This window comes from Balaenoptera borealis (assembly GCF_965194805.1).
Source record: "Balaenoptera borealis genome assembly, chromosome: 16".
NCBI lineage: Eukaryota > Metazoa > Chordata > Mammalia > Artiodactyla > Balaenopteridae > Balaenoptera > Balaenoptera borealis.
Window position 1 is genome coordinate 68,031,276 of NC_138872.1, and position 24,315 is coordinate 68,055,590.

General features: G+C 40.3%; 1 protein-coding gene across 4 annotated transcripts in view; it reads right to left on the reverse strand.

Annotated features, from left to right (window-relative positions):
- The window catches only part of COG7 (component of oligomeric golgi complex 7), a 78,783-nt gene that overhangs the window by 40,523 nt on the left and 13,945 nt on the right, over positions 1-24,315 (reverse strand). For all 4 annotated transcript variants that reach the window (XM_082362460.1, XM_082362459.1, XM_082362461.1 and 1 more), the window contains exons 5-9: positions 16,753-16,835; positions 15,858-15,980; positions 10,153-10,351; positions 4,542-4,669; positions 3,453-3,607 (exon numbers count right to left, since the gene is read on the reverse strand). In XM_082362460.1, the coding sequence (XP_082218586.1) occupies positions 3,453-3,607; positions 4,542-4,669; positions 10,153-10,351; positions 15,858-15,980; positions 16,753-16,835 (688 nt within the window). The remainder of the gene's footprint in view (positions 1-3,452; positions 3,608-4,541; positions 4,670-10,152; positions 10,352-15,857; positions 15,981-16,752; positions 16,836-24,315) is intronic.

The following is a 24,315-nucleotide window of genomic DNA, read 5'->3' on the forward strand; positions in this document are numbered from 1 at the left end:
GAAGCCAGCAGGCTCCCTAAAGCCCACGACACCTGCATACATCACAGGAAGTCTCGCCTCTCTCCTGCCCAGGCCATGAGCCCTAGTGAGGACAGTGGACTGTGCTGACGCAGGGCACGGCCCTGAAGAGTAGGTGTGTGTGGTGGAGAGAAAGGCCATTCAGAGAAGCAAGTGGAAGGAACTGCCGCAGACCACTCCACTGAGGACAGACGCCGCCACTGCTCCCTTCACACAGGGCCGAAAAGCTACGAAACCAGAATGCCACGGACAGCACCTTCCCTTTGCACCCAGAGAGGTGACAGCTTTCCTTGGGGGAGGGGGAGGGCCCTCAGGACACACCGACAGGGAGCTATTGAAGAACGTTTTAATTGTGCTTTAGCTGAAGGACGTTAAGCAAGAAGAACACCCCGTCCAACAAGGCATGAGCTGCACAGAACCTCCCGACAGAGTCCCCGGAACGGTGAGCAGCCGCTGAGCACTGAGGCAGGGCCAGGGCAAGGTAGGGGGGTGACTGTTTAGCCACAGTGGGGCTCGCACATGATGTGTGTATCACATCACATTTTTATGGCATTTGTACCAAAACCTTCTGATTCTCTCACAATACACGTTTCCAAGTGTCTCTACCATGTAAGAGCTGCTGCATTAGGTGCTTTAATTGTATGCTTTCACTCGATATTCACAACCACCATGGAAAGGAGAGATTATCACCATCAGTTTACCCAAATAAAAGATACCAAGACTCAGAAAGGCACACTAACCCACCCAAGGTCCCAGCTAGTAAGGGCCCGAGACAGGATCTGAGCCCAGGTGGCTACAACTCCGGGGCCCAGGCTCCCATCACAGCTGTAACACCCCTCACCCTGCAACACCCCTCACCCTGCAACACCCCATCAGCAGCTATATTCTACAGCTTCAGCAGAGTCCAAGTTAGGCCAGTCTCCTCCTGCTCTGCCTGCGTCCTCCATCCTCCCTACGCCTGCCTTCCTGAACACCATCCCCAAACCCTCCCCGCTCCTGAACAAGGTCCCACTTGAACCCTGGGCAAGTTGGCATCATCCTCATTTCCCTGGCTAATTTTATAAACATCAGCTGTCTCGGTAGCTTCAAAACCTTCCCTTCTAGAGCAGGTGACCTGGTTTCATCACATGTCCTTTTTTGTACAGTTCGAATTTTTAATATGGATTTGTATTACTTTTTAAAATGAAGTAACTGAAGTAACCAACAGAAGAACTAAAAGTGAAAATATCGCCAACAAGAGCTGGGAAGAGAGGGGATAAGAGACAGCCCCAGCCTCAAGCAGGCTCAGTTCCACACCTTTCAGAGTTGCGTCAAGACATCATAGTTAAAGGTGATAAACAAAAAAATCTTCTTTAAAGTCTGAAGAGAAGAATGAGAAGACTCAAAGCAAAATGTTTAAAACTTGTGACTCCTGAGGACTGCCTAAGGATGCGCAGGAAAGAAGGAAGACTTTCACCTTTTTACACCTTTTCATATTTAAATATATATGTATTTCTAGAAGCATTACTTTTTTAATTTTATAATAAAATTTTTAGATCCCCCCAAAAATTATTTTGTCCACAAGATCCCAGCTGGTGGCAGAGAGAGAAAGAGATACATTTTATTTGATTAAACTTGTTGCTGATGTCTCTCTTCCTGGGGGACACGTCTGGGCTCACCTGGCTCCCCCTGTCTTACGCAGGGGACGTGATCTCGCAGCCCTCAGTGCCTTCCTGTGAGCCACCCTGGAAGGTGCAGACCGCCCATGGCAGTGACCAACAGTACTGGGTCCAAGGACCCTTAGAGCTCACAGGGGCATGGTCAGTATTTCTGGAATGACAAGAGCTTCCTCAACTTACGGCAGCAAAAGAGCATTCAGTTCAATATGAGGAATTTCTCGAGACTCGTGGCAACTTCATTCTAGAACAAGATTTCTTGGAGAGCCTAAGAATGTATTTGTCTATAAGCTAGAGACTAAAGCATCTAACCTCCTGAGGGCCCTTACATCTCAATTACACAGGTCAGAGAATCCAGCCTTATATTGATTTCTTTTTCTTTTTTCTAAGTAAACTTAATTTTTGTTTCCCCTTCTTTCTTTCTTTTAACAGCTCTATTGTGATTTAATTCACATACCACACAATTCAAAGGTTTTTAGGGTAGTCACAGAAAACAGTTGTGCAACCATCACCACAATCAACTTTAGAACAATTTTCATCATCCCGAAAAGAAACCCCATAACTTTCAGCAGTCATCCCTCATCTCCTCCAAATACTCCCCTCTCCCCAGCCCTAGGCAGCCACTCATCTATTTTCTGTCTCTACAGATTTGCCTGTTCTGGACATTTCATATAGATGGAAGCATATAACATGTGGTCTTTTGTAACTGGCTTCTTTCACTTAGCATGATTTTATATATTTTTTATTTTATATTTTTAATTACATTTTAAATGTAAATTAATTTATATTTTTAATTTTTTAAAAAATCAGAAAATAACAAATAAAGCTAAATCCCCTAAGACCACCACCTTAGTCCCTCCCCATCTCCCCAAAGACAACCAGTGTTTTGAGTTTCTTGCCTAACCTTCCACATCAGGGCTCAGCAAACTTTTTCTGTTAAGGTCCAGGTATTTTAGGCTTTGAGAGTCACAAGGTCTCTGTCCTAACTACTCAACTCTAACTTTATAGTGAGGATTCACAGGCCATAGGTAAGTGAACGGGCATGGTGGCGTTCCAATATAGCTTTTAGAAAAACTTTTACAAAAATAGACTTGGCTCATGAGCTAGAGTTTGCTGACCTCTATGCTATAGGAATATATAATGCATTTTAAAGTGACAAAAAAAGATCTAGAACAGGAATTGGCACTCATGGTTTTCTGTAAATAAAGTTTTAATGGAACACAGCCACATCCACTCATGTATGTGTTGTCTCTGGCTGCTTTTCTACTACTAGGGCGATGCACTACGAAAGTCTCTGTTGACTGTAAGGCCCTCAAAGCCTAAAATACGAACCATCCGGCCCTTGGCAGAAAAAATTTGCCGAACCCTGCTACAGAAAATATACTCTATTTTTTGTATATTCTTTTCACACACTGTATGAGACTCTATATAGTATTCTGCAACCTTTTATTCACTCAGCAGTATGTTTTGAGATCTATCCATGTTGTTATGTGTAGATCTAATTAACACCTTAACTGCCACATAGGGAACTCCCCTCATTTGAATATACCGTATCTTATTTGGCCATTTCCAAACTGATGGACATTCAGGTTGCTTCAAATGCTCCACCATTACAAACGTGCCACAGTGCTCTTAACATCCTTAAGAACACCCCCCTTGGGCTCAGGTGCAAGTGCCTCTCCCGGGTTCATGGCAGGAATACAGGACACACACATTTTTAATTGGGAGAGACATCATTCTCCAGTGAGGCTGGCCCTGACCCCACTCCCCCAGCCTTACTTGGCAAAGAGGGATTTCAGGGCTGTCAGCAGGCCACAGGTCCCCAGGCCGTTGGTAAATTTGATGCATCTGTCAATGGCTGCAGAAGCAAGGCCAAAGAGCTTGTTCACAGAGTGGCTCAGCTCCTGCACGCAGTCAATGACTTCCCCATGTTCCTGGTCAGCAAACAGAGACAAAAAAAAGCTGCCTCAGACTGAAGAACAAATGAATAGACAACATTAAGATGGGGAGAGCTCCAAACCTCCTCATTCATGGTAAAATCACTTAATAGGTACAACAGAAATGCAGTCCCAAACTGTGACAGCTCTTTAAGAGCCTGACCTAGGGAAGAACAGTCTAAGTGGTCAGTGAGATCACAGAAATAAACTCCTGGCTAAAAAGCATGATCAAATCCTTATATTCATCTTTATATTTTTCATCTCTTTCCTCTTTTTCTGTGATTTAAGATGGTATCTCTCCCTCTGGCTCTCAAGCTAGGATTTGAATTCTCCATATCCCACGCTCCAAAAGAATGCAGTGAAAGGAAAATGCTTCCTTCAGGGGCAAGAACATAACTGAGCGGAACAGACTTCCTAGGTACGTCCTTAGAAAACGGAAAAGTGGCGGGAGGTGGCAGATTCTAACTACTGTAAGATCTATTCTTAAATGTCAACTCACATCATGCTAGGCAACCTTAACATTTACAATGGAAATTCCCCTCTGGTGCCCACCTGGTGAACCTGGCCCTAGAGTACTGTCCATGAATACTCAGCTCCTGTGTCCATTTGCATATGCTGCCTTAAACAAAAGACTGTGTGATAATGACTGAATCAGGGGGATAATCAACTTACTCTCAAGAATACTTAAGCCTCTAAGTTTTGCTAGAGGATTTTAAATAAAAAACTGGTAGCATATCTGTGGTCTCATTTTACATTTGGATTACAAGAGCCCAGGAAGCACTTAGAGCCCAGTGTTTGCACACCAGTTCCCACTCTCTGCATTCCTAATGCCACCTCACACCTTCTCCGACGCATCCCACCCACTCCCAACCCTCGGAGCCTGGCAAACAGAATGATTCCTGAATGGCCACTGCCAGTATTATGCCATTACCAGAGGCACCGCACTGATCTGGATGAGGAGGTTCTTCTCTTCCATGTCACCGTACTTCAGCTGGTAGGGTCTGTACGGACCATACACAGCATCCACCAGCTCCACGACTTTCACCACGTTTTGCTCATCTTCAGGGAATCCGAAATTAAATGCAATAATGAACAAAGAATTGGAAATCAATTGCTGAAAAACAACAGGTGAAAGGACCTCCACTGGAACTTTTCCTATTTCATCTTAGGGGTGACTACTTTCTGTTCATCTGCTTTTACCATTCATGGAAGCTGAAGCAATCATGTCAGTAAATCTTTTGATAAATTTGAGCTTTGTGTATTATGTGCCTAAGGCACTATTAAAGATACCGATCCCCTTAATCCTACAACCCATCATAGTCAAGAAGCTCTTCAAATGATAACCCTCCTCAGGGTCAAGTTCAAGAACTGCTACAGAGAAAAGGCTCTGCAGAAAGAACATTTTCCATCTGGAGCCCATACACTAGGCATTCCAAAAATTCCTATATTCAACTACATAAAAATTTTAATGTGCATATTCTATGGCACAGCAATTCAACTTCTAAGAATTATCTCTTTAGCTGGAATCCAAAATCTTTTCCATAGCCTACAAGGTTCTGCATCGTTTGACCTCAGGAGGTGAAAGAGGGTGGTAGTTAAGGGTGAAGGCTCTTCTATTGAAGCTCTACTGCTTCCTAGTTAGGTGACTGTGTACATATGACTTAACTTTTCAGTGTCTGTTTCCTCAACTATAAAAAGAGATTAATAATGGCATCAATTTTATAAGGCTTAACTGGAGATTATGTAAAATAGTATGTGTCTAGTATGTGTAAGCACTCAATAAAGGCCAGCTACTTTTATTTTTACTTCTATAGACTCAGCCTTCTTCACAATTCCCCTAGCCTCTAGCCTTCTCTCAGCTCCTCAGAAGCTCCCCTCTGGCCACCTGCTACTACTTCTGTCTGAAACGACCTTGTTCTTCCCTAGCCCTCTTCATCTGGTTAACTCCTATTCTTCCTTCAGTACTCCCTAAGTTCAAGTCTGCTAGTCTCAATCATCTTTACTTGCTTAAAACCATCTTGCTTTTCTCCTAGAACCATTTTGCTATTCTTCAAAGTACTCATCTCACTTTGCACTTATACACTCATTAGTGTGATTACTTGGTTACTTCCCACTGGAATATACGTTGTACGAGAGCAGGGACTGTGTCTGGTTTTGCTTAGCATAGCACCCTCAGCATCAAGCACTCCAGAACTAGTCCATTTGTAGTTGAATAAATAAACGAGATACATTTTGACCTATCCATAATAGGGTCATGAAAAATAACTGTATGTGTATATAACACACACACACACACCACATGCACACACACACACACTCACACACTGCTGATGGGAACCAGGATTTTCACCGTAGGAGAAAAGAGATGCAACTGAGAACAGCAAGAGGTAAAAATCTATTGGTGTTGGATTTGATTTGGAAGTACCAGTATAAACTGGTATTCTTAAAAACTATGTATTTCCTAGCTCTGTCCACAAACGGCATAGGAAGTAATAAAAGCCCAGCAACAATAAGCACCCCTGGTGCCAGCTCTTGGTTTCTAAATACCATTTCCCGTTAGAAGAAACCAAGCTCCTCGAGAAAACGGCTGATTCCAGGTCTGAGGCAGAGAAAGTACAAAGTGTTCCTGGAACAGTTTGTGCCAAAAAAACAATAAAGCACTCAAAGGCTGATAGGGACATGTCAAAATGATACAGGAGCCAGCCTGAAGGGGCAACCACTGACCAAATTTGAAATAATTCGAGCATCAAAATGAATAATGAAAATAATGGATCATAATACAATGAATAAAAAAAGAATCCAATGAGTTCATAGTGATATTAAAGAGAAAGAAAAATCTCCTCTTCACAAAAGTATGCCGGCAAGGGACTTCTCTGGTAGCCCAGTGGTTAAGAATCTGCCTGCCAATGTAGGGGACACAGGTTCGAGCCCTGGTCTGGGAAGATCCCACATGCAGTGGAGCAACTAAGCCCATGCGCCACAACTACTGAGCCCGCGTGCCACAACTACTGAAGCCCATGTGCCTAGAGCCCGTGCTCCACAACAAGAGAAGCCACCGCAATGAGAAGTCCGCGCACCACAGCGAAGAGTAGTCTCCGCTCACCGCAACTAGGAAAAGCCCGTGCGCAGCAACAAAGACCCAACGTAGCCAAAAATAAATACATAAATAAATAAATATATTTTAAAAAAAAAGAATGCCAGCTAATACATGTAAAAGGAATGAGAGAATTAGAATATTACCATTTTATAATCAGCAATGTAAAAGTTTATTCAGACAAGGATTACCAATGGATGCTAAAGTCACTAGGTAAATACTTCTTAAGGAACAGTATATTTCTATGGGCTCAAAATATCACGCCACAGATACTTATTAATTACAAAGAAGAAAAGGTAACTTTACAATGGAGTGATCTGGCAGATACAACTACCAAGTGATTAATCCAACCCATCACCAATAATTGGACATTATATGTCTCCTGATGTGATGCCATAGGAAGTACACATCATCACCAATGTAGTATTCTTACTAAAAATGTTTAATCTAAATCTAATTACAAGGAAACAATTAGATAATTACAGAATATGGGACATTCTACAGGAAAACTACCCTGTATTCTTCAAACACATCAATGTCATGAAAGACAAAAGATGAGATGACTGTTTTAGATTAAAAGAGATTAAAGAGACAGGACAACCAAAGACAATGCATGTACACCGACTGGATTTTAATGGGAGGTAGGGAAACAGCTATAAAGACTTTTGTGGAACTGGGAAAATTTGTGTTTTGGATGACAATATTGAATCAATATAAAATGGGGGGGGTGATAATGATAATAAAATATTCTATTAAAAACATTTAAGTACACACACACTCGTATACAAAATTTGCATGTGTATATAATCCAAAATACTGTTTCTGGACAGTTGGTTGAGCATGATCTTTTTCCTTCCTTGTATTTCCTGGTTTTTTCTATACTGAATACATATTGCTTGTTAATTATAAAGTCAACAAATTATTTAACTTTTTGACTTTCTATTGCATAACCTTTTACATATTTTGAATTATATACTATGTACATTATTAATTATTAAAATGGAAAAGTGTTAAAGGCAAACTAGAAAGTTAGAAAATATATCTACAACATACTTGATAATGAGAAAAAAAATCCTTAATATATAAGGATATTTAGGGAATATACACCAAATTTTTAACAGTGGTTATTTCTAGCAAGTGGGATTACAGGAGACTTTCATTTTGTGTTACAGATAGCTATATCATGAATTTTTATAACAATACTTTGTTGCTTTTTATAATACATTTAATAATATATTGCTTTAAATAAATTGCTCTTATAAATTAACCAGAAATAGATTAAACCCTCAAACAGAAAAAGAAGCAAAAGAATAAGCAATTCAAGAGAAAAATATAACTTTTTATAATATAATTTTCAAACTGGCTAGTAATCAAAGACATGGAAATTAAAATAATATATCATTAACTGTCTAAAAACCTGGCAAGGGAAAAAAAAGATAGAGCCTAGTGCTGGTGAGGGCATGTGGGAATAAGCAGCATCATTTACTACTGATGGACATGAAAACAGGCAGAAACTCTCTAAAGAGCAAAATGTGACAAACATCTTCAAATTTTTCATTTATTAGCAATTGTAATTTTCAAACTTATCCCAAGGAATAATCAGAGTTGGGCTCCAAAATTAATACGTAAGATTGTTAATAATAGTTTTATTTATAATAGCAGATTTAAAAATTAAAGTAGGCCATAGTTATCAAGTGGCCATTAAAAACCATGTCTTAGGAAAATATTTAATGACATAAAAAATGCTCATTATATTAATTTGAGCAAAAAAGAGAATATAAGATCATATAAACTAATATTTTGGGACTTCCCCGGTGGCACAGTGGTTAAGAATCTGCCTGCCAATGCAGGGAACACAGGTTCAATCCCTGGTCCAGGAAGATCCCACATGCCGCAGAACAACTAAGCCCATGCTCCACAACTACTGAACCTGAGCTCTAGAGCCCGCGAGCCACAACTACTGAAGCTCGCGTGCCTAGAGCCCGTGCTATGCAACAAGAGAAGCCACCGCAATGAGAAGCTCACGCACCGCAACGAAGGGTAGCCCCCGCTAGCCACAACTAGAGAAAGCCCATGCGCAGCAATGAAGACCCAATGCGGCCAAAAATAAATAAATAAAAATTTTTTTTAAAACTAATATTTTTAAATATGTATTTGCATATATATTTATATATGCATATATTTTATATTTATTTATGAAAATGTATAATTATATTTGAATTACTGAGAGCAAATAAAATGTTCCCATGGCCTTCTCTGAGTCATGAGATTATGGATCATTATTACTCTTTAATTTTTATTTTTGTGTGTGTTTCCAAAGTATTTTTAAATTAAAAAATACGTATACTTTTTTGAAAACCTCAGTAGGAATCATTAAAAATCTAAACTTCCATGGCTGACTAACAAAGCATTTTCTGTATGATTCTTCGGAGGGTGGTTCTCTCTTCTTCAATAATGTCCATCACCAGTGGGAGAAAAGCAACCTGCTCCTTGCCCTGCCTTCATTCCACTCTGCTCCACAGGACACTCAGCCTACATACTCTTCAGCCACTAGGACCACAGCATCCAGGTCCCTTGGAAGCCACATCCACCATTCCTCTCCCACAACCAGGGCCTGAGCAGTGAGTGTGCCAAAAACACCGATGAGTCATCAGGAACTCGAACAATAAACACACTCCCAGGAATGTACAAGGTAATTACACACAAAGGTAATTAAAGAGAATAACTATTAAATAAACCAAGTCAGTGACACACAGCAGCCAAACGGCAGAAGCAGGCCTTCCTGAAGCGATTTCCTGATTTGACAGGAGCATTCGTGATGAAGTCTGTATGATTGAAAAGTTTATGATGCTTTTAACCTAGATGGGAAACAGCTGGGGACATGCAACACACCAGGCATTGTTTGCCCAAATGCCAAGGAGTGCTTTGCTCTCAGATGGCAGCTGGGGAAAGCCCATTTTCCCTATACCCGCCCTTAGTCCTAATGCAGCACCCCTGCCCTTAAAAACTTGCTGTTGTCCTATCAAAAAGCTCCTCTAATCCATTTGTTCTCTTAAACTTACTTTTTAGGTTGACTTACCCAAGGTTCTGTGATGCCTTGAAAGGAAGAGGACGCTACCCTCCCAGTGTAACTCACTGCCAACTCGTTGCCACTAATGCCTACCTGCCTCTTACATTCTAAGCCCCTGCAGAAGTGTCTATCACTTCCCCAGAGTGTGTAAAGCACCTAGGCAGCACTGCAGCTAGGCAACAATATATTAAGCAACAATTATTTCCATAATGGCAATGTTTTCATGGAAAAGGTTTTCATAGCTGTTGAGAAGGAAAACACTGATCCCTTCCATTTCTGTAAAATCGGTCACCAGAAAAGGCAAACAAACCCAGGCCCCAGAAGCTTCAGAAAGAGCGAGTAAAAACAAGCCAGCGAGCTGGGAGGAAGGATGTTTACCTGCATGGGGGAGCAGGGCCATCTCCAATCCCTTGGCGAAGTGGGCGGTGGCGTCGTAGAGCTCCAGCAGCTTGACGAGCTCCAGCTCGGGCCCTGCCCTCTCCACACTGGCGCTGAGGCAGATGGGCAGAGAGGGCACCAGGGCCCCCAGGGTCTGAATGAGCAGCACAGTCACCACCTCGTGGGGGTTCCTGAAAACCTGCAGGGGGAGAGACGTATGTGTGTTAGCACACTGGAGCAGACCTTCTAAAAGAAGCAGACTCCTGGACTGCTCAAAGGAACCCTTCCAGGCCGGAAAGCGGTCTAGTCAAGAGCCCCAAGCTTTCCTCAGCACCCATGTGAACATGCTCAGAAAGCCAAATAAACTAGCAAGACTTGCATCCTGTCCAGGACAATTGGCTACTTTCTGTCTATCGCTGGCCCCGCCCTCCACTCACCTCCTGCTGTGCGGCCCAGTTTCTAACAGGCCGTGGACCCTGGGGTTGGGGACCCCTGTTTTAAGTACAGATTCACTTAGTCAAATGTGAAACATGATATAAGACTGTTCTTATGCAACACTAAGGCCAAAAAAAGTGTAAGTTTAAAAATTATAAAATCAATCAATTCACATTTTTATTAGAAAATATCTTGAAATGAAGGAAAATGGAAACCAAAACTTACGGATACAGCAAAAGCAGTGCAAAGGGGAAAATTTATAGCTGTAAATGCATACATTAAAAAAGCAGGAATATCTCAAATCAATAACCTAACTGTACACATTAAGGAACTAGAAAAAGAAGAAACTAAACGCAAAGCTAGTAGAAGAGAGGATATAATAAAGATTAGAGCAGAGGTAAATGAAATAGAGAACAGAAAATCAATAAAGAAAATCAACAAAATCAGAAGTTAGTTCTTTTAAAAGATTAACAAAATGGCAAACCTTTTACCTAGACTGACCAAAAAAAAAAAAGAGATTAGATTCAAATTACTAAGATCAAGTATGAAGGTGGGGACATTTACTACCAATTTTATAGAAATAAAAGGGATTATAAGAGAATATTATGAACAGTTGTATGCTAACAAACTGGATAACCTAGATGAAATGGACAAAAAATTCCTACAAATATTATTTACCAAAAGTGACTTCAGAAAATCTGAATAGACCTATAACTAGTAAGGAGACTGAATCAGTAATCAAAAACCTCCCAATAAAGAAAAAACGAGAACCAGATGGCTTCACTGGTAAATTCTACCAAACATTAAAAGAATTAATACCAGTCCTTCTCAACCTCTTCCCAAAAAATTGGAGAGGAGGGAGCATGTTATATTCTGAGTTGTGTCTCCCCAAAATTCATATATTGAAGTCCAAATCCCCCAGTACCTCAGAATGTGACTATATTTGGACGTAAGGCCTTTAAAGAGGCAATTAAGATAAAATGAGGTCATCTGGGTGGGCCCTAATCCAATCTGACCAGTGTCCTTATACAGGAGGAGATTAGGACACAGGCACACATAAAGGAAAGACACAGGGAAAAGACTGCCATCTGCAAGCCAAGGAAAGAAGCCTCAGAAGAAATCAACCCGGCCAACACCTTGACCTTGGGCTTCTAGCCTCCATAACAAATTTCTATTCTTTAAACCACCTAGTCCATGGTACTTTGTTATCGCAGCCCTAGCAAACTAATATAGAACACTTCCTAATTCATTCTATGAGGGCATCATTAACCTGATGCCAAAGCCAGACAAATACTAAAAGAAAAGAAAAGAAAATTACAGACCAATATCTCTTATAAATACACATACAAAAATACTCAACAAAATACTAGTAAACTGAATTTAGCAGCATATTAAAAGGATTATACACCATGACTGAGACTGATCTCCAGAATGAATGGTTCAACATATCAAATTAGTCAATGTAATATACTACATTAACAGAATGAAGGGGGAAAAAGCTCATTAATCTCAATTAATACAGAAAAAGCATCTGACAAAATTCAACACCATTTCATAATTGGGAAAAAAAAACACTCAATAAACTAGGAATAGAAAGGAACCTCCTCAACATGATAAAGGCCATATCAGAAAAACCCATGGCTAACATCATATTCAATGGTGAAACACTGAAAGCTTTTCCCCTAAGACCAGGAACAAGACAAGGGTGCCTGCTTTGGCCACTTTATTCAACATAATACTGGAAGTTCTAGCCAGAAGAATTGGACAAGAAAAAGTAATAAAAGGCATCTATATTGGAAAGGAAAAAGTATCGTTATCTCGTTTCACAAATGATGTAATCTTATACGTAGAAAATCCTAACAAATTGGAAAAAAAAACCCATTAGCAGTAATAAACAAATTCAGCAAAGTTGCAAGATGGAAAATCAACAAGCAAAAATCACTCACATTCAGGGACTGCCCTGGTGGCGCAGTGGTTAAGACTCTGCGCTCCCAATGCAGAGGGCCTGGCTTTGACCCCTGGTCAGGGAACTAGATCCCACATGTATGCCGCAACTAAGAGTCTGCATGCCACAACTAAGGAGCCCACGAGCCACAACTAAGGAGCCTGCCTGCCACAACTAAAAGACCCAGTGCAACCAAATAAATTACTAAATTTTTTTTAAAAATCACTTGCATTTCTATACTAGCAATTCTATTCTAACAATCTGAAAAGGAAATTAAGAAAATTATTCCATTTACAATAGCATCAAAAAGAATAAAGTATTTAGAAATAAATGTAACAAAGGAACTAAAAGACTTGTACACTGAAAACGACAAAACACTGCTGAGAGAAATTAAAGAATACACACAAAACACAAAAAATGGAAAGACTTCCCATGTTCATGCACTGGAAGACTTAATATTGTTAACATGGTAATACTACCCAAAGCCATCTACATATTCAATGCAATCTCCATCAAGATCCCAAAGGTGTTTTCTGGAGAAACAGGAAAACCCATCCTAAAATTCATATGGAATTTCAGGGAACCCCAAATAGCAAAAACAATATTGAAAAAGAGGATCACTGGCTATCTCACATTTCCTAATTTCAAAACTTACTACAAAGCTATAGTAGTCAAAGCAGTGTGGTACTTGCATAAGGATAGACATATAGCCCAATGGAATAGAGAGGCCATAAACACACATACATGGCCAAATGATTTTCAACATGAGTGCCAAAATCATTCAATGGGAAAAGGACAGTCTTTTCAACAAATGGTGCTCAGAAAACTGGATACTACATGCAAAAAAAAAAAAAAAAAGTTGGATCCTTACCTGATACCATATACAAAAATTAACTCAAAATTAATCAGACCTAAATGTTAAGAGTAAACTATAGGGCTTCCCTGGTGGCGCAGTGGTTAAGAATCCACCTGCCAATGAAGGGGACATGGGTTCGAGCCCTGGTCCGGGAAGATCCCACATGCCACGGAGCAACTAAGCCCGAGCGCCACAACTACTGGGCCTGCACTCTAGAGCCCATGAGCCACAACTACTGAAGCCCGCACACCTACAGCCCGTGCTCCGCAATAAGAGAAGCCACCTCAATGAGAAGCCCACGCACCACAACAAAGAGTAGCCCCCCGCTCGCCGCAACTAGAGAAAGCCCACGCACAGCAACAAAGACCCAATGCAGCCAAAAATAAATTAAATAAATAAAATTTTTAAAAAAAGACTCAATAAACAAAACTGTTATATATTCATGCCATGTAACAGTGTTCAGTAATAAAAAAGAACAAGCTACTGATACATACAGCAACATGAATAAATCTCCAAAAACATGCTGAATGGAAGAAGCCTCACCAAAAGGACATACACCATATGATTCCATTTACATGAAATTCTAAAACAGGCTAAACTAATTTATGGTGGGAAAAATCAGAACAGCGGTTGCCTTCAGGGATGTTGGTACAAAGACTGACTGAGAAGGAACACAAGGGAACTTTCTAGGGTGATAGTCATGTTCCGTATCTTGGTAGGGGATCAGGTTAAACAGCATTTGTCAAAACTAATTAAATGGCACATTTAAGATCATTGCATTTCATAATTTTACCTAAAAAAAAATCCCAGTAAACAAATACTGAACTCTAGTTAATAATACGTATGTTCTGAAGTGAATGATGTTTGCAACTTACTTTGAAATGAATCCAAAAATAAGATGGGTCAATGAATAGATGCACATGGATAGATGGATAGATTTGTGATAAAGCAAATATAGCAAAATGTTCATTGTAGAACACAGGAGGTGGGTACATGGGTGTTCACTGTACAATTCTTTCAAATTTTTTACATGTTGGAAACTTTCCATATTAAAATACTGGGGAAAGGGACTTCCCTAGTGGTCCAGTGGTTAAGACTCCGCACTTCCACTGCAGGGGGCCGGGGTTCAATCCCTGGTTGGGGAACTAAGATCCCACATGCTACGTGGCATGGCCAAAATATAAAAAATAAAATAAAATACCAGGGAAAAAAATCTTTAGAGACACATTCACCCTGGTGCCTTTGGTTTTCTTCTGTACTCTACTGAGCTTCAGGAGATGACAGTCACCTATCATGCTCACATTCTGAAAAGAAAATGGGCCATGGGACAAAAGTGGAAATTAGCATAAATTTACGTCTTACAAAACTTGGGGTGAGGCCCAAATAAAAGTGTGAGAAGTCGAAATCCTTTTTCCAAGATGCTGAAGGGCAACTGTACTTATAGGCATGAACTGTTTTTATCCTCATGATATAAGCAGTAGACGAGACAAGGACACAGAAATGCGTGCGGATGGACAGGATCACTGAAAACTGATGATTACATAAAAAATGGGAACCTCCTACAGGAGGTTGTTTTTTGTTTTGTTCGCCAGTTTTGGGGTGCTTTTGTTTTTTTGTTTTTTTGGGTTTTTTCGTCTGAATGATGTTGGTTCAAGGAGAAAGAAAAGAGGATGGAGAAGAGCACTTCAACCACCTTGAATGACATGACCCTATACGAGGAATTCTCTCCAACTACAGTGGAGTTCATTCCAGCAAATTACTGACCAATATGTGAAGGGCGATTCACAACTAATTCTGAAAAAAATATAAGCCACACCATAAACAGGCCCAGTCAGTCATTACTCAGACATAAGACAGCCTTTTTCCCCTTCTAAAGAGAAGATCTAGCGCACCTCCTGGCATCAAGACAAGGGACCAATGTTTCATATCCTTCAAGGCTGAAAATGCCTAGAGACTTTAGGAAAGTAAATGATGGAAAGTTCCTGAAAGGAAATGAAATGAAGTTCTCTGTCTCACCTCTCCCCTAAGTCAGAGGGTGCCTTTATAATTATACTGTTCCTCTTGGCCTACTGTGAGAACAAGGGAAGCTAACTTTAGGCCGGGTAAATTTTACCCAAAGTTAAGATTAAAACAGCCTTGTTCACTCAAGCACCACCTGACTGAGGGCCTCCTGCTTTTAGATCAGAAGATAATGGCCTCCAGGAATTCCACGGGCTCCCCTGCTGAACAACAAGCAACATTGTCACATTAGATTCTATTTAAGATACAGATAAGAGCGATAAGAAGAGTTAGAACAGAGAACTAAAGATTTTCCTGCCCCTTTGGTGACGACAGCAGATGGGGAGGTTCTTCCAGCGGTGCTCTCTCTGGGTGGCCCGGGTGCTCTGCGGTTGGCCCGCTCCCAAGGCCATCACCCTCTCCCTCGGCACCACCGGCTTTGTTCTCGCTAGAACCCAAAAGAGCTGTTACCTGCATAGCCCACTGGATTTGCGTGTGCCAAGCACCGAGCAAGGCGTCATAGAGTCCAGTGAGCTGCCGGTCCAGGGGTAGGTCAGTCTGGCACAGCTCCTGCCAGGCTGCTAAAAGCTGGACCTGCAGAGGCAGAACAAAGGAGGCCTTACTGGGTCCGCCAAGACATGCTGCCTGCTGCAACTGCCCTGCCCTCCTACCAGGGCAAGCGACTGGCCACTGCCTACTCTCCCAGGCAATCGGGTACCCACGGACGACCATTCACTTCAAAAGAGGCAGGAAAAAAAAATTTACAGTCACCTGCTCTGATCATCATCCAGAGCTTGAATCTGTTGCCCTCCAAGTGATCCTTTCTCCTTTTTGCTTGCCCCCAAAGCAGGCCAATGTACTCAGCATGCTACCATTCTTCTGAATAGACCTCAGAGGTGGGCGTGAATATGTGTTTTAGCTTCATGTCCTAACACTACTGCTCAAAAGACAGATGGGCACTGGACTTGAAGGAATTAAGTTAGCCCAGGAAGCTGTCAAGATTTTCAGTAACCTAATTTCAACAAACCTAGAAAACAGATAAAATTCTTAAGGCTTGCTGAAGGCATAATAAACCTAATCGCCCTTAAAAGACAAAAATAGGAAAAATTAAAACTCTTCAATCTGTAAAGGAAATCTAGCTATAAATACAAGTGAGGCTGAAAACTAATGACTTTTTCCAACTTGCAATCAAATGAATCCACAGGCTGGACCAAGAGCACCCCCTACTGGCTAATTAAAAGAAAAAGACCAGAGGGCATGGAGGCAAATATTTTTACCTTTGAGTAGGAAACTGGGATTCAAAACTGTGATTCTGTAGCCCAGTTCTACAAGCACTCCACAATGGTAATCACTCACAGCTTCTCACCTTGTGACACTTGTAGTAGTATGCAAGAAGTTGGGGCATCCGGTCAATTTCAGTAAAAACCTTCACAAACACTTTGGACTGATCTAAAGAAAAACAATGGAAAACATGCACATACTGTCACCAGGTTTTCTGTTGCAGCCAAAGAAAGAATTCAGCAGGATAAATGTGGATTATACATGAGCTAGTATTCAGAAGTTCCCACCAAGACAATGAATTAACTCATGTGTGGAGATCATAAATATGAAAAACAAGTGAAGTTAAGGGTAGAACGTGTGACTCAATCAGATACCACATGCCAATGTTCATTCCACAAAATGGGTTTAATTATTATTCGCAGAACAGTCCCTGAGTTTTCTCATTTCTATACCATTCAAATATATATTATTCCTTCTGCCCTAAATACTTTTCCTCACCTATCAAAATCTTAGATCCATGAGAAAATGCTCATGCTACATTGCTGACTGGGAGCAAAAAAGATACAAAATTGCATATACTCAATGTATATACTTTCCTTAAAAGATATATGTACACAAAGGGAAAACTGGAAGAAAATACTAACAGTCATCTCTGGGTGGTGAGTATATCATTTTACTGGTATATCATTTTCTTTTCTATATTTTTCTCCATTTTTCAAATTTTTAATAACCTATATATGTATTATTTTATAATCAGAAACAATTAAAAAAATTTTAATTCATCTCTTTCAAGGTTCTGCACATATACTAGCTCTTTCATATAAACTTCCTCGATTTTCTTTCATCCTTTCCTTCATCCTGGGGAGGCCTAAGGCAGTTTTCACATTCCATCTTGTAATAAAATTATTTGTGTACTTGTTTTCTCCCAGCCTCACCCTCCATCAGTGTGTAAGGTCTTTGAAGGATAGCAATCTTGGGACTTCCCTGGTGGCTCAGTGGTTAAGAATCTGCCTGCGAATGCAGGGGAAAATGGGTTCGAGCCCTGGTCTGGGAAGATCCCACATGCCACGGAACGACTAAGCCTGTGTGCCACAACTACTGAGCCTGCGCTCTAGAGCCCACGAGCCACAACTACTGAGCCTGTGAGCCACAACTACTAAAGCCCGTGCGCCTAGAGCCCATGCTCTGCAACAAGAGAAGTCACCGCAGTGAGAAGCCCGCGCACCGCAACGAAGAGTAGCCCCCACTCACTGCAACTAGAGAAAGCGCGCACACAGCAACGAAGACCCAGTGCGGCCAAAAATAAATAAATTAATTTTTTTTAATGACTATTTGCTTTTAAAATGCTTATCATTTTCATAAGATCACTTAAATAAATGAATATCCCTGCCATATGTAAAATCAGGCTCCAAAAAGTTGCTTCACTTTTATCAACTGAATTCGTTGGTTGTGTAAAATGAACCAGGCATGTATATTTGAAGATTGTGGGTGATGTGTTGGGGATGTACTAATTTATCAGATTTCGCTTTAAAAACTGTTAGTAAAGAAGCACCTTGGCCTTCTAGGAAAGATGACTGATTAAAGAGCATATTACTTTTGTGGCAGAAAAAAGCCCTTCCTGATACCAAAATTAACCGCCCAGGGACTTCCCTGGTGGCGCAGTGGTTAAGAATCCACCTGCCACTCCCAGAGAAATGGAAATAAGAACACAAATAAACAAATGGGACCTAATGAAACTTAAAAGCTTTTGCACAGCAAAGGAAACCATAAACAAGACCAAAAGACAACAATCAGAATGGGAGAAAATATTTGCAAATGAAGCAACTGACAAAGGATTAATCTCCAAGATTTACAAGCAGCTCATGCAGCTCAATAACAAAAAAACGAACAACCCAATCCAAAAATGGGCAGAAGACCTAAATAGACATTTCTCCAAAGAAGATATACAGATGGCCTACAGACACATGAAAGAATGCTCAACATCATTAATCATTAGAGAAATGCAAATCAAAACTACAATGAGATACCATCTCACACCGGTCAGAATGGCCATCATCAAAAAATCTAGAAACAATAAATGCTGGAGAGGGTGTGGTGCACTGTTGGTGGGAATGTAAATTGATACAGCCACTATGGAGAACAGTATGGAGGTTCCTTAAAAAACTACAAATAGAACTACCATACGACCCAGCAATCCCACTACTGGGCATATACCCTGAGAAAACCATAGGTCAAAAAGAGTCATGTACCAAAATGTTCATTGCAGCTCTATTTACAATAGCCAGGACATGGAAGCAACCTAAATGTCCATCGACAGATGAATGGATAAAGAAGATGTGGCACATATATACAATGGAATATTACTCAGCCATAAAAAGAAATGAAATGGAGGTATTTGTAATGAGGTGGATGGAGTTAGAGTCTGTCATACAGAGTGAAGTAAGTCAGAAAGAGAAAAACAAATACAGTATGCTAACACATATATACGGAATCTAAGGAAAAAAAAAAAAAGGCCATGAAGAACCTAGTGGCAAGACGGGAATAAAGACACAGACCTACTAGAGAATGGAGTTGAGGATATGGGGAGGGGGTGGGGTGAGATGTGACAGGGTAAGAGAGTGTCATGGACATATATACACTACCAAATGTAAAATAGATAGCTAGTGGGAAGCAGCCGCATAGCACAGGGAGATCAGCTCGGTGCTTTGTGACCACCTAGAGGGGTGGGATGGGGAGGGTGGGAGGGAGGGAGATGCAAGAGGGAAGAGAAATGGGAACATATTGTATATGTATAACTGATTCACTTTGTTATAAAGCAGAAGCTAACACACCATTGTAAGGCAATTATACTTCAATAAAGATGTTTAAAAAAAAAAAAAAAAAAGAATCCACCTGCCAATGTAGCGGACACGGGTTCAAGCCCTGGTCCGGGAAGATCCCACATGCCGCGGAACATCTAAGCCTGTGCGCCACAACTACTGAGCCTGAGCTCTAGAGCCCATGAGCCACAACTACTGAAGCCCACATGCCTAGAGCCCATGCTCCACAACGAGAGAAGCCACCACAATGAGAAGCCCATGCACTGCAATGAAGAGTAAAGAGTAGCCCCTGCTCGCCGAAACTAGAGAAAGCCCGTGTGCAGCAACAAAGACCCAATGCAGCCAAAAATAAATTTTTCAAAAAATATTCAAAATTAACCACCCAAAGAAAAATGCAATATCATTCATTTGTGTTGAAGCCAGGAAAATGTCTGTACTACAAACTTCAGAGGGGACTTCCCTGGTGGTCCAGTGGTTAAGACTCACGCTTCCAATGCAGGGGGCGTGGGTTCGATCCCTGGTTGGGGAACTAAGATCCCACATGCTGCGGGGCATGGCCAAAAAAAAAAAAAGCCTAACTTCACAGAATACCAATCAGATATTCAATCATTTTGGCAGATGAGTGGTGATGCTGGGAGAACTCTGGATGTACCACGCATGGAGCAGCGTGATGGAAAGGTAAAGACTGGGCGCCAAGGGAGGACTGGGCAGGCAGGGGAAGGCCTGCTTCCACCCCAGCTCAGCAGTGGGACAGCCACAGGGCTGAAAAGCGCCATTTCCCCCTTCTGAATCGGCATCCTGCCTACAGAGAGTAGAATCTGGAATCAAGCCTGATTCAGATTTGTGAATGAAAGCTGTCAAAAACAGCTAACCCCAAAACCAAAGCCCATGATCCTGACCCACAGAGCATTCTTCAAACCTGATTCCTGCACCAAGTAGCCAACTCACACAGAAGGAAAGGAAAAAACTTAAATTCATGGAGCTGCCTGCCGCCACTCCTACTCCCCTAACCTCACATAACTAGACATACACCCAAACCACACAGGTGAGCTCCGTGGTCTGTAGCTGCCACAAATTCCTGAGAAAACGTAAGGAATAAAGCTGCCAGATGGTGATTTTCCAAAGGCCCAGCTCCAGTCCTAGAATCCTGCTAACGAGAAGAAGACTCAAAGTAAAGAATTGACAAATGGGGAAGATACGGAACGAAAAGGCGGGAGATGAGTCCTGAACCCATTCTCTTTGGGCAACTGAAAAGCACAACAGAGAACGTAGCCTTTAAATCAAGGGCAAGAGGAAATCTCTCAACTAAGTCCAGGTCAACAAAGGAGGGGTTTCCAAGGAGATCCCATGCTAACTATTTTTCAGTAAACAGTAGATCCAGAAAAAAGCACCCACATACAAATATGAATAAATAGAAACAAATACAAACAAAAAATTCCAGCATGTGACCTATGCAAAAGTACCACAGGGGGTAAAAAAGAAAAGGAACAGAGCATACAGAAGGTGCATGCAGACAGCACGTCAAGAACAACCAGAGAGAAGATAATAAGGAAGCAGAGATTTCAACAAACACTACAGGCCAATTAGACCTAACAGACAGTACAGAACATTCCACCCAACAATGGCAGAATACACATACTCAAGTACCCATAAAACATTCTCCAGGATAGACCATATCTCAGGCCACAAAACAAGTCTTAATAAATTTTTAAAGATTAAAATCATATAAATCATATAGTATCTTTTCCGATCACACTGGTAGAAAACTAAAAATCAACAGAAGAAAGAAAACTGGAAAATTCACAAATATGTGGAAATTGAACAACACAACTCCTAAACAACCAATGGGTCAAAGAAGATACCACAAGAGAAATTAGAAAATGACAAATGAAAACAAAAACCTATCATACCAAAACTTATGGGATGCCACAAAAGTAGCCCAAAGAGCTAATTTATAGTTGTACATACTTACATTAAAAAAGAAAGAGCTCAAATCAACAACCTAAACTCTACATCTTATAGAACTAAGAAAATAAAAAACAAACAAACTAAACCCAAAGTTAGCAAAAGGGAAGAAATAATAAAGAGCAGAGTAGAGGTAAGTAAATAGAGAATACAGAAACAAAACCAAAATCAGCAAAATCAAGGGTTGAAAAGATTCTTTGAAAAGATGAACAAAATTGATAAAACTTTACCTAGATTCACTAAGGAAAAGGAAGAGGACTCAAATAAATAAAAGCAGAAATGAAAGAGGGGATATCACTACTAATTTTACTGAAATAAAAAGAATTACAAGAAAGTACTATGGACAATTATATGCCAACCAATTGGATAAATTAGATGAAATGAACAAATTCCTAAAAATACTCAATGTACCAAGACTGAATGATGAAGAAATAGGAACTCTGAATAGACCTAAAACTAATAATTGAATCAGTAATCAAAAACCTCTCAACAAAGAAAAGCACACCAGATGGCTTCACTGATTAATTCTACTAAACACTTAAAGAATTAATACCAATACTTCTCAACCTCTGCCAAAAAAATTCAAGAGCAGTGAACACTCTCTAATTCATTCTATGAGAGCAGCATTACCTTAATACCAAAGCCAAACAAAGACATTACAAGAAAAGAAACCTACAGATTAATATTCCTGATGAATATGGATACAATAATCCTCAACAAAATACTAGCAAATTGAATTCTACAGCATATTAAAAGGATTATACACCATGACCAAGTGGGATTTGCTCTGGGATGCAAGGAAGGTTCAACATATGAAAATCAATGAATGAAATACACCACATTAACAGAACAAAGGAAAAATATCCACGTGATCATCTCAACTGATGCAGAAAGGCATCTGTTAAAATTCAATACTTTTTCATGACAAAAACACTCGAAAAACTAGGAATAGAAGCAAACAACCTCAACAAAATTAAGGCCATATATGAAAAGCCCCCAGCTAACATAATACTCAATGGTGAAAGACCATTTCAAACTTTTCCTCTGAGATCAGGAACGAGACAAGGATGCCCACTTTTGCAATTTCTATTCAACTTAGTACTGGAAGTTCTAGCCAGAATAATTATGCAAGAAAAAGAAGTAAAAAGCATTCAAACAGGAAAGGAAGAAGGAAAAATATCTTTGTTTGCAGATGATATGATCTTATTTATAGAAAGCCCTAAAGATTCCACCAAAAAAAAAACTGTTAGAACTAATAAGTTAATGCAGCAGAATACAAAATCAACACACCAAAACTCACTTGCATTTCTATACAGTAACAATGAACAATCTGAAAAAAAAATTAAGAAAACAATTCCATTTATAATAGCATCAAAAAGAATAAAATACTTAGAAATAAATATAATCAAGGAGCTAAAAGACTTGTACACGGAAGGTGACAAAACACTGCTGAAAGAAATTTTAAAAGACACAAATAAATAAAAAGACATGCTACGTTCATGAATTAGAAGATTTAATATTGTTAAGATGATAATATTACCAAAGCCATCTACAGATTCAATGTAATCCCTTCCAAAATGGTGTTCAATGGTGTTCTCTGGAGAAACAGAAAAACCCATTCTAAAATTCATATGGAATTTCAAGGGACCCCCAAATAGCCAAAACAATCTTGAAAAAGAAGGACAACATTGGTGGATTCACAATCCATGATTCCAAGTTACTACAAAGCAACAATAATCAAAACTATGTGGTACTGGCATAAGGACAGACATATATATAGCCTAATGGAACAGAATAAAGGGCTCAGAAATAACCTTCACATACATGGTCAAATAATTTTCAACAAGGATGTCAAGACCATTCAATGGGGAAAGGACAGTCCTTTTAACAAATGTGCTCAGGAAAAAAAAATGTTGCTCAGAAAACTGGATGTGCACATGCAAAAGAAAGAAGTTGGGTCCTTACCTTGTACCATATACAAAAATTAACTTATAATGGCTCAACAACCTAAATGTAAGAGCTAAAACTATAAAACTCTTAGGAAAAAAACACAAAGGAAAAGCCTCATGACTTTGGATTTAAAATTGAAATTTAGGTACTTCCCTGGTGGTCCAGTGGTAAAGAATCTGCCTTCCACTGCAGGGGACACAGGTTCGATCCCTGGTTGAGGAACTAAGATCCCAAGTGCTGCAGGGCAACTAAGCCCATGCGCCACAACTAGACAGAAGCCCGCACACCACAAATAAAGAGATGCCCACGTGCCACGATGAAGAGCCCGTGCCACAACGAAGACCCTGTGTGCTGCAACTAAGACCAGACACAGGGCTTCCCTTGTGGCGCAGTGGTTAAGAATCCGCCTGCCATCGCGGGGGACACGGGTTCAAGCCCTGGTCTGGGAAGATCCCACATGCCGCGGAGCAACTATGCCCATGCGCCACAACTACTGAGCCTGCGTGCCTAGAGCCTGTGCTCCGCAACACGAGAAGCCACCGCAATGAGAAGCCTGCACACCCCAACAAACTCGCTGCAACTAGTGAAAGCCCATGCACAGCAACGAAGACCCAACGCAGCCAAAATAGATACATAAAATAAATAAATAAATAAAATTTTTTTAAAAAGACCAGACACAGCCAAAAAAATTAATTTAATTAATTAATTTATTTATAATAAAAAACAAAATTGAAATTTAAATAAACTTTTCCTAAGAGAGAGAGCACTTCAAAAGATTTAGCTTAGGAAAGAGGAGAAAATTTTACACTACAAATGCTTCACATTCTCAAGGAAATTACACAAGGTATACGCTTTCTTCAATAGGATCTAAGGTATCACAATGAGATATAAAGGGAGGCTGGCAGAGCTAAGAA